General features: G+C 35.0%; 1 protein-coding gene across 1 annotated transcript in view; it reads left to right on the plus strand.

The window, feature by feature from the left end:
* The window catches only part of FIG4 (FIG4 phosphoinositide 5-phosphatase), a gene marked incomplete at its 5' end in the record, with an annotated part of 65,578 nt that overhangs the window by 18,920 nt on the left and 30,882 nt on the right, over positions 1–15,776 (plus strand). The window contains 6 exons of the mRNA XM_026844192.1: positions 261–394; positions 2,212–2,328; positions 3,776–3,821; positions 5,388–5,536; positions 9,086–9,252; positions 14,593–14,731. Of these exons, the coding sequence (XP_026699993.1) occupies positions 261–394; positions 2,212–2,328; positions 3,776–3,821; positions 5,388–5,536; positions 9,086–9,252; positions 14,593–14,731 (752 nt within the window). The remainder of the gene's footprint in view (positions 1–260; positions 395–2,211; positions 2,329–3,775; positions 3,822–5,387; positions 5,537–9,085; positions 9,253–14,592; positions 14,732–15,776) is intronic.

Genomic DNA, 15,776 nt, shown 5'->3' on the forward strand with positions numbered 1-15,776 from the left:
GTTTTTCTGCCAATGATTATGCATAGTTGAAACAGGTGACTTTTACTACTATTACAGATCATTTGTTAAAAAAACCAGAATGTTTAGATTTTTCTGTCTCTTCTGTTCTTAATTTAATTGTACTAGTTAGGAAGAACTGCCTGCTATTGTTACAGCTTCCCTTTTTAATTTGTTTTATATATACATAAATGTATATGTGTATGTATGCATGTTACAAACATTAGTTAAAGAAAATTAACTTATTTTTCTTTTTGCTAAAGGAACGTGAAAAAAGAAAGCACGAAAGGATTCTTAGCGAAGAACTTGTTGCTGCTGTGACATATCTCAACCAGTTTTTACCCCCAGAGCATGCAATTATATATATACCCTGGGATATGGCCAAATACACAAAAAGGTAGAAGAGATCCTTCTTTATACTAGTGCTGGTAGCCACAATACAAATAAGTGTATGCTACTGAGTGTGTCGCTTTTCAGTTGAGTGTAACTTAGGAGTGATGGGAAAATTTTATTAAGATTTATGGACAGAATAAACCTCAGCTTTTTGAAGGTTTTTTAAAGTTTTCTGGGGTTTCTTACCGAAGTGGAGCAAGACCTGGAAACTTTGAAATTCTCTGCAAAGGCAAACTTTAGAAAAAAGCAACAAAAAAAGCCATCAACGTTTACTTTTTATTTTGAATTAGTCAAAATATTGCATTCTGTCAGGTGTTCCGTTTTGGTCACTGAATTTATTGAGTTACAAAGTTTTGGAAAACAAGGTGTTTCATATCAGTCTTTTCCATTTCCTCTTCCAAAAGGAAATAAGATCATTAGTTTCAATGTTAGAAAAAATTTAAAGTATTAGAATCATGTCTTTTAGAAATGCAAATATATTCTGTAACGCACAATTTGGTTGTAAAGTTCTCTGATCTGCATGTCTACTGTATCTCATAATGCCAGAAATTCTAGAAGAATGATAAAAATTGTTGGATCAACTTTCAGGTATTTATTACTATATCAGTCTGTGCAAAACAATGGAAAAACTGATACGGTTCAAAGGGCAGGAATTTAATTAATGTTTATAAATTAAAATATTATTTAAAAAGCATTGGAAAAGAATCCTTATTCACTATTTGAGATTACAGGTTGGTTGATACAGTTGGTCATGTAGGTGTGACACTTAAAATTTGACATGGTTTCACACTCCTTTTCATTCTAAAATGGCATTGTGTATAGTTAGATGTATAGTTAGATGTTTATCTTATGATTAAATAGCAAATCTCAAAATAAGGGTCGATTTCCTTTCAGAAGATATGCTAGATGCAAGTTCTTGGGTTTCATATGTCGTGATGCTGATGAAGCTTAATGGTCTGTCCTGTATGGGAAATGATACCAGATGATCAAACGATGCCCATTCTAGCTTTAAGCTTGAGGTATATTTATACACATAACCACCCTAGCACAGATACAAAAAATATCTGAGGGATTTGAACAAGGTTATTTATGCAAGCAAGAGATATTTAAGAATGGAGGATAATGTATATGTTTGCCTAAAGATTTGACAGTTTCAGAAATACTGAGAATGTGTTTGCTTTAACATGTAGTTTTGAGGTAATTTTGCTGGAAGGTAGTACTGGTGGAAATGTTCCAAAATATTGCTTCCATCTCAGTATAAGCAATCTTTAAAAAAATAAGTAATTGTTTTTGTTGTTTTAAATGTAAACACTCTAATAAAAACTCTGAAAATAAAATTATGAGTAAACAGAAGTTAAATTCCCCAAGAGTGAATGGGTGGATGTTCTGATCTGAGCAGGAGGTGCAGGACATCATGAAGGCCACAGAAACAAATGTTGCTTAACAAAACAGCACCTTGCAAACAAAATGAAGATATAATGATTTAGCTTTTCTGCTTCATTCTTATTTTGTGAATCACAGAAAATTTGGTAAAGTTACTGTGATGTAAAAGTCAACAAGTTTTAGATTTCTTGAAGTCTTCCACTTCTAGTTTATGTAATATCTTTTATTAAAAAGTAAACTAAATTTCTCAGATACGGTCACTGTCTGTTTCATAAGTCTGTAAAATCTAAGAGAACTATAGACATAATTAGTGTTGGATAAATGAAGCTGTGATGTGAGTCTTCCTTTAAATAATTTTTGTACTAGAACTTTCCAAGCAGTGAAAATTTTCATCGTATTAATGTATCTTGACTGTGTATTTTCCTTTTCTTTCCTCAGCAAACTTTGCAATGTCCTGGATAGACTGAACGTCATTGCAGAAAGTGTAGTAAAGAAGACTGGATTTTTTGTAAATCGCCCAGATTCCTACTGCAGTATCTTGCGGCCAGATGAAAAGTATGTATAATTTAACCGATGCATAATGACTAACATCTATTCCTTGGAGAATTGTCTGGAATTTCTATGTCTATTACATTATTTCTTATTTTAAGGGTTAAAATAATATGAAAAAAAAATTGTTATTATAGCTAAAAGGATTGCAGTTAAAGGCACATGCTAAGAGATACTAATACACTGAAAGAGTACAGTTGTGCTGCTGCTGTTCTACTTATAAAGAATTCTTACCTCAAACCATTATTTGTAATTGGTAACCTGTGCCATGTGTGTTTTATATAACGGGTTGGGGTTTTTTCGCCTAAACCAAAGGAATCCTAAATTTGGGGGTAAATTTAACAAAGCAAGCAACATTTGGAATTTAATAAATGGCTTCTTTTGAGGCATACTAACAAGATAACTGTCACGTAAATGTTACTGAGTCTGGTGTTTTCCAATGGATTTTACAGTATTCATACATACAGAATTTAAAACTTTTTTTAAAACAAGAAAGTGATTTAGTCAGCTGAATTCTCTCAAGTCCATGAAAATCCAGAAGTAAAACAACTTCCACATTAGAAGTTCAGTAAACTTGATTCAAGTTTTCATGTTAGGGATCTAATTCATCACTACCCAAATGGGCATTAATATTTTACATGAAGAGCACCTTTGCTTTTTTAGCCTATCTTCACTTAGAAACAGCCTGAGCTAAAACTCTCATAGGGTCTCTTAGAGCTTTTTCTCTGCCATGCAATGCAGCAAATGTGGGAGCTGTAAACTATCAGGAGCATGATCAGTATATCCGTGTAATGCTGTGTTCTGTAGAGAGTCTGGTGAGTCTTAGATGTAGTATATAGGCTTGTGATAGCAGTGCTCTGGTCAGGATAGGAAACTTTACTAACTTGAAAATATTCAGTAGTTCCAGGGTTACTTACACTGAGCATAACTACCCCTCTACCTCAAAACGTCATTAATTTCTGATTTGTGTTCTCTGGCTCTGGGCTATAGTTAAGGCCTATACAAAATTGTGAGACCTGTACATATGTATGTATCCAGCACGTATGCCTAGAATCAGTATGAGGGGGAGATCTAAATCAGCCAGCTTGTGCTACAGTGTATGTTATGCCTCTACCTCCCTATCATTGGCATTCAATTTTTGTGCATTCAGGATCCAATCTAGCAACACTTGTATTGCTCATACTCTGTTTTATGGGGAGCAAAGGAAATATTTTGTATGGCTTTGGAGTATTTCTACTTTAAGGCTAGACTTCTTGTTGTTGTTGCAGCCTGGTTTAAATACATCTTACTGTTGCATAGAGCTTTCACTGCTTTCTGCTATTCAGGTATATCAGTTTTGCTTTGTGTCAGGTTTGTAATTGTCACCCTTTTTCATTGAGCAGATCAATACATGGTATGATTTGTTATTTTTAAAAATTATTTGTAAGTTGTTCTGGTTTGTATCTCTTTTCAGGTGGAATGAACTGGGAGGTTGTATTGTTTCCACTGGTCGCTTGCAGGTACTAAAATACACTTTATTAATTCATAGTTATAGTGATGCAGATCAGCACTCCCAAAGCGCCAATGAACCATGTCGCTTAAATACTTGATTAGTGATTCACAGAGTCCTCTTAAATTAGTATTTACAGTAAACAGCATTATGCTGTCCATCCCAGAAATTCAGCTGGGAAACAGGGCTTAAAGTTCTTGCGTGGTACCAAAAACCTGATGCTGTTGGAACTGTATGTTTGCTGGAGCTAATCGGAGAAATGCTCATATTTTAAACTAGTTTTCATTATTTAGTCTGTAGAGCTATCAGTGCAGCAATAGTTAAAACAGCAGCCTTTTAGCAAACTGCATAATATAATGTTATACAGGAGAGGTGAGGAATAAACATATTTAAGCCTGGTGACATATTCATATGTATGAAAATGGGTTATTAAAAGCATTTACACCAGTGCTGAATATTCTGTCCATTGTTATAATTTCCATCACTAAAAAATAGAACTAGAAACACTGCTTTCTTTAAGGTCAGAAGAGTGCTGACTAAACTGTAAATCATATAGTGTCAGATTTATACCTGAATGTTATGATAATATACTCTGATCACAGGGCATATCCACAAGAAGCATTAGTTGCTTTTGACTTGCCATTCATAATTTTGTAGTTCATGTAAGTTAGAAAGCTGATCACTGGGATATGTTTGTTGAGGGCAGATAAACAGTGGACTAGATAGAATTTGATGTGTTTTAAAATAAAACATATCAACATTAATTAGATTTTTTTTTTTTTTAAATGCTAGTCTTACAGGTTTACCTGTGTCAGGGGAATGACTATTATATCTATCTTTCAAATGATTATATTATCTATCTTACAACTTTAATTATTTGAGGTGGTCACCATTGGCATACATGTAAGCATTTGAATCGCAGTTCATCTCGGAATAGACATCTTGTGAGTCACACCCAAAAAAGTGCTTCTTTGTTAAGGCAATAAAAGTTAAATTGACTAGCTTGGATGTAGCCGTATATACCTGAACAGAAGAAACCCCCTTGTTATATTAAAATACAGTTACTGCAGCTGTACATATTATAAAATAACTTTGTGTGCAATACGGTATTGAAGAATGGTGGTGCAAGCAGCATAAAAGAATATGTGCAAGACTCTGACCTTCAACAAAATGACCATGTGTGTTGCTCCAGAAAGCTTAAAATGTAAACACATCACAGCAAAACCATAGCAAGTGGACTTTATTCTTCGCAGTAGTTACAGCATACTTAAAAATGAGGCCTTCTTCACTGAAATAGTGGAGCTTTTCTTGTTAAAGTAAATCCTTTAGGGCTGTTTTTGAGTTGAAGGAGAGATGCAGTTTGTGTGATGATAGAAAGAATGTTTCGAAAGTAGTTGTTGCAGCAGTCTGAGGTAGCTTGCTATAGATTAATTACTTTTTAACATTTTTTTAGAAATCTCAAATTTTTTTGGACGTAATTTGAGATTTGACAAGTCTGGATAGTAGGAAAAAAAATAATAATGATTGTAATAATCTGTTAATTAAGAAAAATCTCTTACTTGGATTGCTTTACCAGACTGGAGTTCTCCGAACCAATTGTGTGGACTGTTTAGATCGTACCAACACAGCCCAATTTATGGTGGGAAAATGTGCTTTGGCGTACCAACTCTATTCATTGGGACTGATTGATAAACCAAATCTACAATTTGATACGGATGCTGTTAGGTAAGACATATTGATAAAGTGTGTCATGTTTTTTTTAATTTTCTATTGAGATTTAGGAAAATTATGTTTATGTAGAAGAAAAGTACAGTTGTTTCTATTGGAATGATTTAATAATATTTATTCATCTGACTTTAAAAAATATTCCATACTTGAAATAATCTTGAGAAAATCCAGTCACACTGAAGATTTGCTCCTCTGGAAAAGTATGTTAATGAGGTTTCTTACAAGATAGCTGCTTGACTTCATTCTCTTTATATGCCTAAACTTATCTTTAAGTTTTCCTTTTAATAAATATAACAAAAACCCCACCCCACTCTTTTACATTTACTTCACTTGCTTGAGGGAAAATGCTGATGAAAAATGAAAACTGAAATAAGTATGTGCTTTTATGGAGAATGCCAAACTGATATTTGTACAGAAGTACATCTTACCTAGCTGTTTCCTACAGAAAAATCTTGTGCTTTTTGATTTATTGAAGAAAAGTTTTCAGCAAAGTTGTTCTGTCAAATCAAGTATCAGTGATGCTATTCAAGTATTCTCAAACCATTTACAAAAACCCAGCATTTAAATTGAAATGCTTTGGGGGTCAGGAGGAAGTAAGCTAATCAACTTGTGAATATGCTTGAGAAATTAATGTAAGAGTCCTTGAGATGATGTGGTTTTATTCCTTAAAGCTGTTGTCGTGAATCTGAAACTTAACGGCTTCATTGCTGGTTTTGACTAGCGGTTTGATAGTTTTAGAATTTGGAGACGTAACATGTATTCCAGAAAAGGCAAAGTACTGGGTCTCCCCGTTACTTAAGACATACCTTCAGCTCCTCTTCTTTCTCCCGTTAGCCTCCAGCACTTGCCTGGTGGCAGGAGCTGGTACGTGCTGCAGAAACAACCTCACCTGCAGCATGTTGGCTAACTGTGTAAGCAGTGGCTCCTGGCCTCTGCCTCATGGCAGGGGAGAGCACCCGCTGTCTGGATTCCTCAGTGTGCTAGTGATGCCTCTCACCCACCAGTCCCAGCTGCTCAGTGCTGCATGTTCACCTCTGGGAGCAAACAAATGCTGCTGCAAATACCAGTTGCTGTGCAGCCTCCTGGGAACTCAGGAATAGGGACTCTTGGGTTCAAACTAGAGGGGTCAGGAGATGGACAAGTCTTTTACATCCCCTGTCTCTGGTATCCTCTACAGCTACCACTTGCTTCAGCACCTCAGGCTGCGTTTTACTATCTTTCATTAGGCTTTACTGCCTCATCCCTTCCCACTCTTATTTTGGGAGCCCAAATTTCCTGTGTTGATTCCTGCTGTGATGGTCCCACGTGACCTGTCTGTCTTCTCTCCCTCCTGTTTCCTCTCTCTGCCACAATCACCCAAATTTCCATCTCTTACCATCATCTCTTAAAATTACAGTAGTTGGTTTGTTTCTGATTTTCCTAATACCTTATTTCTCATTATCTGTCTGAAAAGTAGCTATTAGCCTGGCATAAAAGATTACTTTTATCTGGCCACATTTGACTTTTTTTTTTCTTCTCCATTGCACTAGATGTGTGCCTGTCTGAGACTGATTTTGTCATCTGTTAAGACTTGTTTCTGAATTACTGTATTCAGAATAATCAAAAAATCCTGCTCCATTATGCAACAAACTCTGAAGACAGGCATGTGCTATACTGTCTCTGCTGTGCAGTCCTTCACTTTCACCTCCTGCATTCTTGTTCCCTGCATTGTCTCAGATCAAGTATCTGCTTCCTGTGTACTCTGTCTTTCCATTTACACTCTTCTAACTGGCAAAAAAGTGATTTTCCTTAATTTAGCAAACATGTTTGAAAAACTAACATTTTTTCATCACGCTCTTCAACTGTCCTTATAATTCTGATTTTTCTCCTTTTATCTCACTGACTGGCTACAGTCCAGAATTTCTCTTGAACTAGATTTCTGAAGTCAGCACTTTATTTTCGTTGGCCATCCTGAAGGATAAAGAAACCATGTGTCTTGAACAGTCTGATTTTGTGTCTAACAAGGTTAATCTTCTTAATGACTTTGCAGAAATGGTCCTGTGCAACAAGCTGTATTTCTTAATGATTCCTTCAGTGTATTTGTTGTCCTATCTGAGAAGTTTCCTAGACAAAGTGTACCTTAGAAGCTTATCGTATGTAGTTAAGTTTTCTCTCTACAGGAGACTAGTCTTTGACTGCAGGCTTAATATTTTGAGGCTGTGAAGGGATAATTTAATTTTACAAGTCCTTTCCAAATCAAGTGGATCAACGTTCTTAATGAATTTAAAGTTGTCTACTTTCTGTAAACCTTTATTGCAAGGTCATTTAAACTCTGTTCATCAGTCTTCCCATGACTGACTGGAAAATTTTTGAGAGGTAACATACCTACCAGTTTTTGCCTTCAACCAGTTTTTTAGCTTTTGGTTGACCAGCACTGCTGTCTTTCCCCTTGTATAGAAAAACAAAAAAAAAAAACCCAAAACCAAACTGACTGAAAGAGACAAACAGGAAATTCTCATACATGTTACCATGAGCTCTCAATAATTTGGGTGGAGATGCAAGTGGGTTTTGCTTTGTTTCATTTGTTATTGGGGCTTTTTTTGGTTTTTTAGAAGTTAATAAGCAGATGTTTCCTCCTGATTGATCCTTTTGTACTTGACCTTGGGCAGAAGATTTGCTGGGCAGCTATTTTGTTTTCACAGAAATTGATTTGCTGCTCAGATAAGTGTTCTTCATCCAGAACCTTTTGAGGCGGACTTCAAGACGGTTTCTGGGTTACTTACGTGGTACTATCCCTTTATTAGAAACTTCCTTAAGGGAATGCTTTTGTCGTTTTGGTTTGTCACTGAGTGTACTGTCAACTTCTTGATGCTAGAAGATGAGCTTTTAGCCAGATTTCCTTGTTCATCTTAGCAGCCAACTCTTTCTACTTTATTCTTACAGCATGCTTTTCCAGCTCCAGCAAACGGTATCTGACTGCCATTCACATTTCTTACAAGTCATGTTTATTTTGTTTGTACCTTTAAGCCATCATTATTGTAACTAGGAAGATTTTTGGGAAGTTATGCTAACTTCATTCCCAGTGGAGCTGACAGAAAAAAATATATGCTTGAGATATGGATGCGTTCTGTTCTATTTACTCTATTTAAAATACCTTAATTTGTGAAAGTATATGGTTTGTGTTCTCCCTATAGGCTAGTAGAACATGTTAATCTTCTTCCTGAATCTACAGAAGTGCATATTCTGTAGTGTAAATGCATTCTGATATATTATAAATTAGTAAAAATCTTATAGACTAATCCTTCTTTAGTAATTATTATACCTAAGTAACATTTCCACATACCTATCTGAAAAAAAAAATAGAGACAGCTTTAAATGTCAGTGTAAGTTAGTAGCATGTTTTAATGAAATACTTTTTGTAAACTGTTTTTGTGACTTGGCAGAAGTGCTTAGGAGAAGAAAATGTATTGCTTGTTAGACAGACTTTATTATTATAATATTTTATTATTTTTTCTCTTTAAAAACTCTTTTTAGTTTGATATATGACAAATTTTATTCTTCCTTCAGATTATTTGAAGAATTATATGAAGATCATGGAGACACCCTTTCTCTGCAATACGGAGGTTCTCAGCTTGTCCACAGAGTAAAAACCTATAGAAAGATAGCTCCATGGACTCAGCATTCCAAAGATATTATGCAAACACTCTCAAGATATTATAGTAATGCTTTCTCAGGTAAATTTAAACTGCTTTCTTTTAAGCCATTATTTTAAAAGCATCTTACTTGTGATGTTTCAGTAATCCATGCTATGATCTTATGATAGAGATCCTCTATACTATAGTTTCCAAATAATTCAGTAAAGTCTGATGGATATCAAATGGGTATTCTGATTTGATGAAGTATTTATATCCTATGCAAATACATGTTGCAGCATGCACCCTTACTTGATGAAAGTTAGTGGACTGATGTAAGAAGTATTTAGAAAATGTACACATGTAGGACTGAAACTGCCAGTGACATATGTAGATCAATACAGAAACAGGTAGTTGTTACAGAGCTGTTAAAATGATGGACAAAACAGCTTCCACAAATATAAGAAAACTGGTAAATCTAAATCTAAACACAAGTAGAAGGCTTGAAGGAGAGTATTTCTTGTGATATTTCTGGCGACTTCAAACAAAAAGCAATCTCTGATGCATATAGTTGTTTTGTATGAATAGAAACTACTAACTCTGAATCTGTGGTAGAAAAGACAAAATTAAATTATAAAAAACAAGGTCCACCAAGTAAAGAAGCTATTTTTTGAGTTAAGTAAGTTGTAAAATATTACCTTACTCCTTTACTAACTCATACCAGTCACTGATACTGTTCTACTTTGTTCTGGAGAACATTGCTAAGAGACAACGTCTTTGAAAAATGCTGAGCCATACCTTATGCAAAATAACTGAAAACAAATGCTTAGTGTTTTAGAAGTCATGAGAATGACATAAAAGAATGATCAAAGGACAGCCCAAGACATGTTAAGACAAGAAACATTGAGTGCTGCTGTGTTCTAAATATTGTGTTAGTCCTCTTTTGCTGTCTTTGCCAAAAGCTGTATAACCAGGGAAGGAAGTAGTGCTTGCTTTTTTTTTTTTTACTGGTAGACTCATTATTTAGGAACTATGTGAACCTTATAAAGGTTGAGTTGGACACTGGCTAGAAAAACTTCAGTAATCTCTGGTTTCTTTGGCTGAAGTTACTGCTTTTGTTAGTGACAATTCTGAGTATGTAGCAAAATGTGAGAGCACAGCATTTAAACTACTGTTTCTGAATGTAATTAATGTCCTTTGTGTATCATATTTGCCCAAATTAAATAAGAAATTAAGAGCTTATTTATTTTGGTGGTATGGCCTCTTATTGTTTGCAGACGCAATAAGGTATGGCTTCGTCAATTCTTAGGAGCAAAAGGAAGCACACTTGAAGGATCACCTTGTACTGTTAAGTACAAGATGGAACAAATCTCTGAAGCTGTTCACTTTTATGCCAGACATTTAAGTGATTAGGTGGAAGCTTGAGCAAAGTTCTAGACCCACGTTTGGGGTTGTGGCCTGCTTGCAACGATAGTCATGATATGCATGTGTTTTAGTAGTAAAAGAATTTGTTGTGAACAAGATGTTACAAAAAGAAGAAAGAATACAGAATGCAAAAAGTTCATCTTATCGCCTGGGCAAAGTTGTGGCTGAGTACACAAACACATGTTAATCTTCACTGAAGTCAATGTGAAAAATTAAACTTTCATAAAGATGCTGCATACTTTTCCCAATTTACTTATGATTTTGTCATTTGATCCCACTTGAGTTAAATATTTTTGGTGCTTTATGCATTCCTTGTGTTTGAAGATGGCATTGTTGAAACATAGCATAATGTTGTATTTACTGTATTTTTAGTATGAATTTTTAAAAACACTAATTTCAGTGAAATTTAGTGGTTCACTGTCAACACTGCCTGTTCAGGTAGCATCTGCATCTGTTAATGTGACACATTGAGAGAGATCATTTTATTCTTGAAGTTTTCTCAGAAAGCAGAGATAAAGGAAGAAGTTTTAAACCAAGTTTCTGATTTGTTATGCTGCACTTATTGTTACTATCCATCATAGCCTTTAAAATACAAATAAAAATATGAGGGCTAGCCAGGCCGTGAGCCAACATTTCCTTGTGTTTCTGATCTGAGAAACGTATTTTTAATGCTTATGAATTTCATGTACCAGTAGTAAACGGACTCAGAAAATTTTAGTGATTTGCTTTAATTCATACAGTATATCAGATTCAGAGCAACATCAAAAGTGGCCTGCTAACAGTGCCTCCAAAATAAATAATTTAGCCACATTTTTGTCTTTTTTTCTATTATAAAAAATACAGGATTCTAAAAATTTATACTTTTAAGAAAATGGTTTCATCATGTTCACCTCAAAGCTCTTAGGATAAGCCCTACCTACTAATTAAGTTGTACAGATGAGAATAAGAAAGACATGTTGGTTAAGTGACTTGCCTGGAGATGCTAATTGGATTTGTAAGAAAGATAATTTTGAGTGCAGCTTCACTCTAGTTCTTGATACGTGGCCTAGCTTTTCTGTAGATTTCCTGTACTTATAAATTTGTAATATGTTGCCTGTGTAATAGAAGAGTAAAGAATTAAAGAAATGTTCTCAGGATCAAGTTAGTGACTGAAGCTTAGAAGAAAACCAAGGTTTCCTCCTAAAAATATGGGACAATGTTATGGTAACTTGAAAAAATTTTACAGGTTTAGGCAAAAATTATGACTTTTTTTTATGCATGTTTTTAATTCTAGCATTTGAAAAAAGTAGAGGGTACAGTGTAGTTTGGGAAGTCAACTGTTTGAAGTACCCTGGTTATAAGCAAATGAGTTGTACCAGAACACATCCAGCTAAGAATTAGGTGTTCCTTCAACACCTTCTCTGGCAGGCATTCTGATTAGTTGAATTCTAACCTTTTTCTTTCATTTGTGACTGTCAGAGGAATTAGTATTCCAGATAATACTTTTCTAGCTTTTATGCCTTTTAGAAAGTAATGTGATGTTGCAGACTTCAGTGCTGAAGCTGCAACATGCATAATAGGCTTCTGGAATCTAGAATAATCTATTTATCCACAAACAGCACTGGACAGAGTAAACTACCTTGTAGTGTTGTATCAAAGTAAACTTAATTACTATAACCTTTTAGTCATGGGACATTACAGTCTCAGTTTTGTTGAATCTGTCACAATTTAGTAATTCATCATGTAGCACATTTGCAAACTCAGATTGAGAGCAATAGATTATTTTAGGTTAATTCAATTAAATGGCCCCTGCAGTTCCTGTTTTCTCAAATGGTCTTAAAAATGTGCTAGTATACACATACATTGCAGTATCTTTTGAAAAAAATCAGTGCAATCTGTTTACTTGTACCTGATTATAACATTAGGTGCTAACAATGAAGGAAGAAAACCTGTTTGGTTTTTTGTCTGTTCTTCACAGTGCATTGACACATTATTTCTTTTTGAAAACAGAGATTCTTCTATCTAGATAATTGATCTGAAAAGCTCAATATCCTGGGTTTTGTGGCCAGTGTTTCAAAGAAAGACAAAAGCTTTCACTATTTTTGTTCAAAATTAAGTCATAAAATTGTTCAGTCCTTAAAGTACAGCAAGGGGAGGATTGTCACCTTTCAAGTTAACTATCTGCTTCCCCAGTCCTATATGTTTGTGCCTGCTTGAAGACATGCATAAAGAATCTTTAATGTTGCATTTTTTTACCTACTTTTAAATTACAAGTTGAGAAATAAGATTCATTCTAATATATACTTTCTAATAGATGCCCTCTATTTCTGTTAAGTTTAAAACACAGCTGCACAACTGAAACCATGCAAAAGAGGGTTTGAGTCTGTTTGCAATGTAACATTAAACAAGTTATTTTTTTCGCTACGGAAGAAAGGTAAGAATGCTTTAATGACCTGCTGGTACAGACAGTTTCAGACAATGAATTGGTTAATTCAGTTGGTATGATCTTAAGCTGCTTTTCACAGAACAAATTTAATTTAGTTTTATTTCATTTTAGCATTCGTCATAAGTAGTGACATAGTATGTTAACTGAATTATCTGGTTTTACTCTAATTGTTTTACAATTGTTTAGTTAACAGTTTCAGTATACCTTCTGTTTCTGGCCGGTGAAACAATGGTAAATGATCAAAGGAGGCTCATCCCTACCTGTAGCTTTCAGAAATTACCACCAATTTTAACCTATTTGTTACACATGGTTACACCATGTGATTGTTTATACAGCAGATCCCACTTCCAAATATTGACCTCCACATATGTGCACTTCTGTAAAGTACCATACTTTTCTATAATCTCGTTGTCACCAGATTTCTACATAGCACTTCATTTGTCAGCTGCTTGTGTCTTAATTCCATGTAAAAAATATTATATATTGCACAGAGGGAAGAGCGGAGAAGGAGGTATTAACTGAAACTTTGGTGGTGGCCAGGAACCAACTTTGTCCTTGCTGTCATACCACCGCTTTGTGAATTCTGCCTATTTTTTCACGTGCTCTCTGGTATACTAAGATTTCAGTTTGTCTTTTTGATGCAGCGTGTTGCTAAAGGGACACTCAACTCTCAGAATACTCTTTTTGAAATGTGAAGAGAACTGAAGGAGTAAAACTACTGAGCTATTCCTTCCTTGCCTGATCACTGAAGTGCAAACAAGAGTGGAGACGAGAGCTTTCCCCATGCTAATTCCTCAAGGCACAAATAGAGCTCAATTCTCCACATATCCTCCCGTATCTGAAAATCCTTTGCGTGTAAGCCTTCCTCTGCCCCTATGACTCTGCTTGCAAAGCTGTCCTTATCACAGTTCAGCATCCCCAACCCCTCATCTGATTCCAGCTTTTCTTCATCTCTGAGAGATTTAAAAGATGTAAGTGGACGGCAGTGTTTCTTGTCAGGCTTCATCTACAATGCTATCAAACTATTGGATTTCAGCACTTGCTTAGTTTGATGAAGAGAAATTGATATTTAAACCAACAGAAAGAAGTCCAAATTATTAAAACGTGTTTGTGAATTTTAATCATTTTACTATGTTTTGGCTAGAAAAATGCAAAAAATTCATAATTTGTGTATTGTATGGATACTGTTTAATTTCATTAAATCATTCTGTTATTTAGACTGCAGTAAATTCATCATAATACTTCAGGTTCCCTGAAACATGCATAAATACATGCACGTGCTTCATGCAAACACATATATGTAGAGGTGGGAGATGAAGCTGCAAAGCCTCTCAGCAGGGCTTCTGCCATGGCTCCTGTGAGAGAAGCCAAGGAAAGATGCAGTGCTGGTACCAGCTCCCTGTGCACTTCAGTGTGGCAGAAGGTCAGGTCTGGATGAAGTTTCATTATGGTGGTTGAAGCCCAGAGGTCCCTGTAGAAGTCAGAGGATGTACACACTCTGTCTGTGAGGAGCTAACAACAAACAAGCAAATGTCTGAATGGGTTTGAGCTCAGCAATGTTCCTGGTGTTAAGTGTACCTCTTGTCTAACAGATGCAGACAGGCAAGATTCTATCAATCTCTTTCTGGGAGTATTCAAGCCTACAGAAGGAAAACCTCATCTCTGGGAACTTCCCACTGATTTTTATTTGCATCACAAGAATACCCTCAGTCTCTCACAGACCAGGCGAAGGTATTTTGCTGTTCTGTTTTTGTTTGGTATTGATCTAATAAATATTTAAAAATACATGTTGTTAACCAAATAATTTGTGCAGCCTATCAAAAACTTGTTTACTGATTTTTAAGCTTTTACAAAAACTGGAAAAAAAAAAAAAAAGCTTCACAAAATTACCAAAACTGTTGGCTGTTGATGTTTTGAAGGATTTGCTTTAGTATGTTGTTTTTCTGTGGTACTGAAAAAAGTTTCATTTTATATGAAATTTGATCCTGCAGTGTGAAATGCTTCACTCTTTTACTGAAGTACAGTTGCCACTGTCTCTTTAATATACAGGTGTATTTTTGATGGTCAGATTTATTAGGTCATTGTAGATTAGATTAGGTGATGAGGATAACATTTGTTTATTGGTTCTGTGTAACACAGTCTGCTGCTGTGCATGCCAAGAAGCCCATGGTTTTTCTACCTTCCTTTCAGCCATGTCTAGCCTGTTTTGAAGACTATTTCACTTCATTTATATTCCATTGTAGTTGCACGGTATTATACAGAAGTAATAGAGCTAAAGCGTAAAAATTTTAAAGTAATTTTAGAGTACTTCACAATGAAGTGGAATGATTAAGGTTTATTAATATGGCGTGTAAAAAAAAAAAAAGACAAAACAAAAAAACCAAAACCCACAAAAAAACAAAACCAAACACACACACACAAAAAAAACCCCACAGCAAAGACCCTACCACCCCAAAATCCCCAACAAACAACCCCCCAAAAAAACACAACCCAACAAAAAACCACCAAACAAAAAAAAATCCCACAAACCAAAACACAAAAAAACCCAAAACAAAACCCCCCAAATAAAAACCTTAAAACTTAGATTTTAGTGATAAGGACAGTACTAGACATGTTAACTAAATCGTTTCTTTTTAGAATTTTGCAGTTTGTATCTGTGTTCATTCTATGAATCTTGAAGTTCTGTATCACAAATGGTAGATCTGAATATCTGCATTTAGATTTTTGTCTGGAGAAATTTGCAAGTATTTTAACAGTGTGTTCCATCCCTGTTGAC

This window comes from Athene cunicularia (assembly GCF_003259725.1).
Source record: "Athene cunicularia isolate RWA chromosome 3 unlocalized genomic scaffold, athCun1 chr3_part1, whole genome shotgun sequence".
NCBI classification, from domain to species: Eukaryota; Metazoa; Chordata; class Aves; order Strigiformes; family Strigidae; genus Athene; species Athene cunicularia.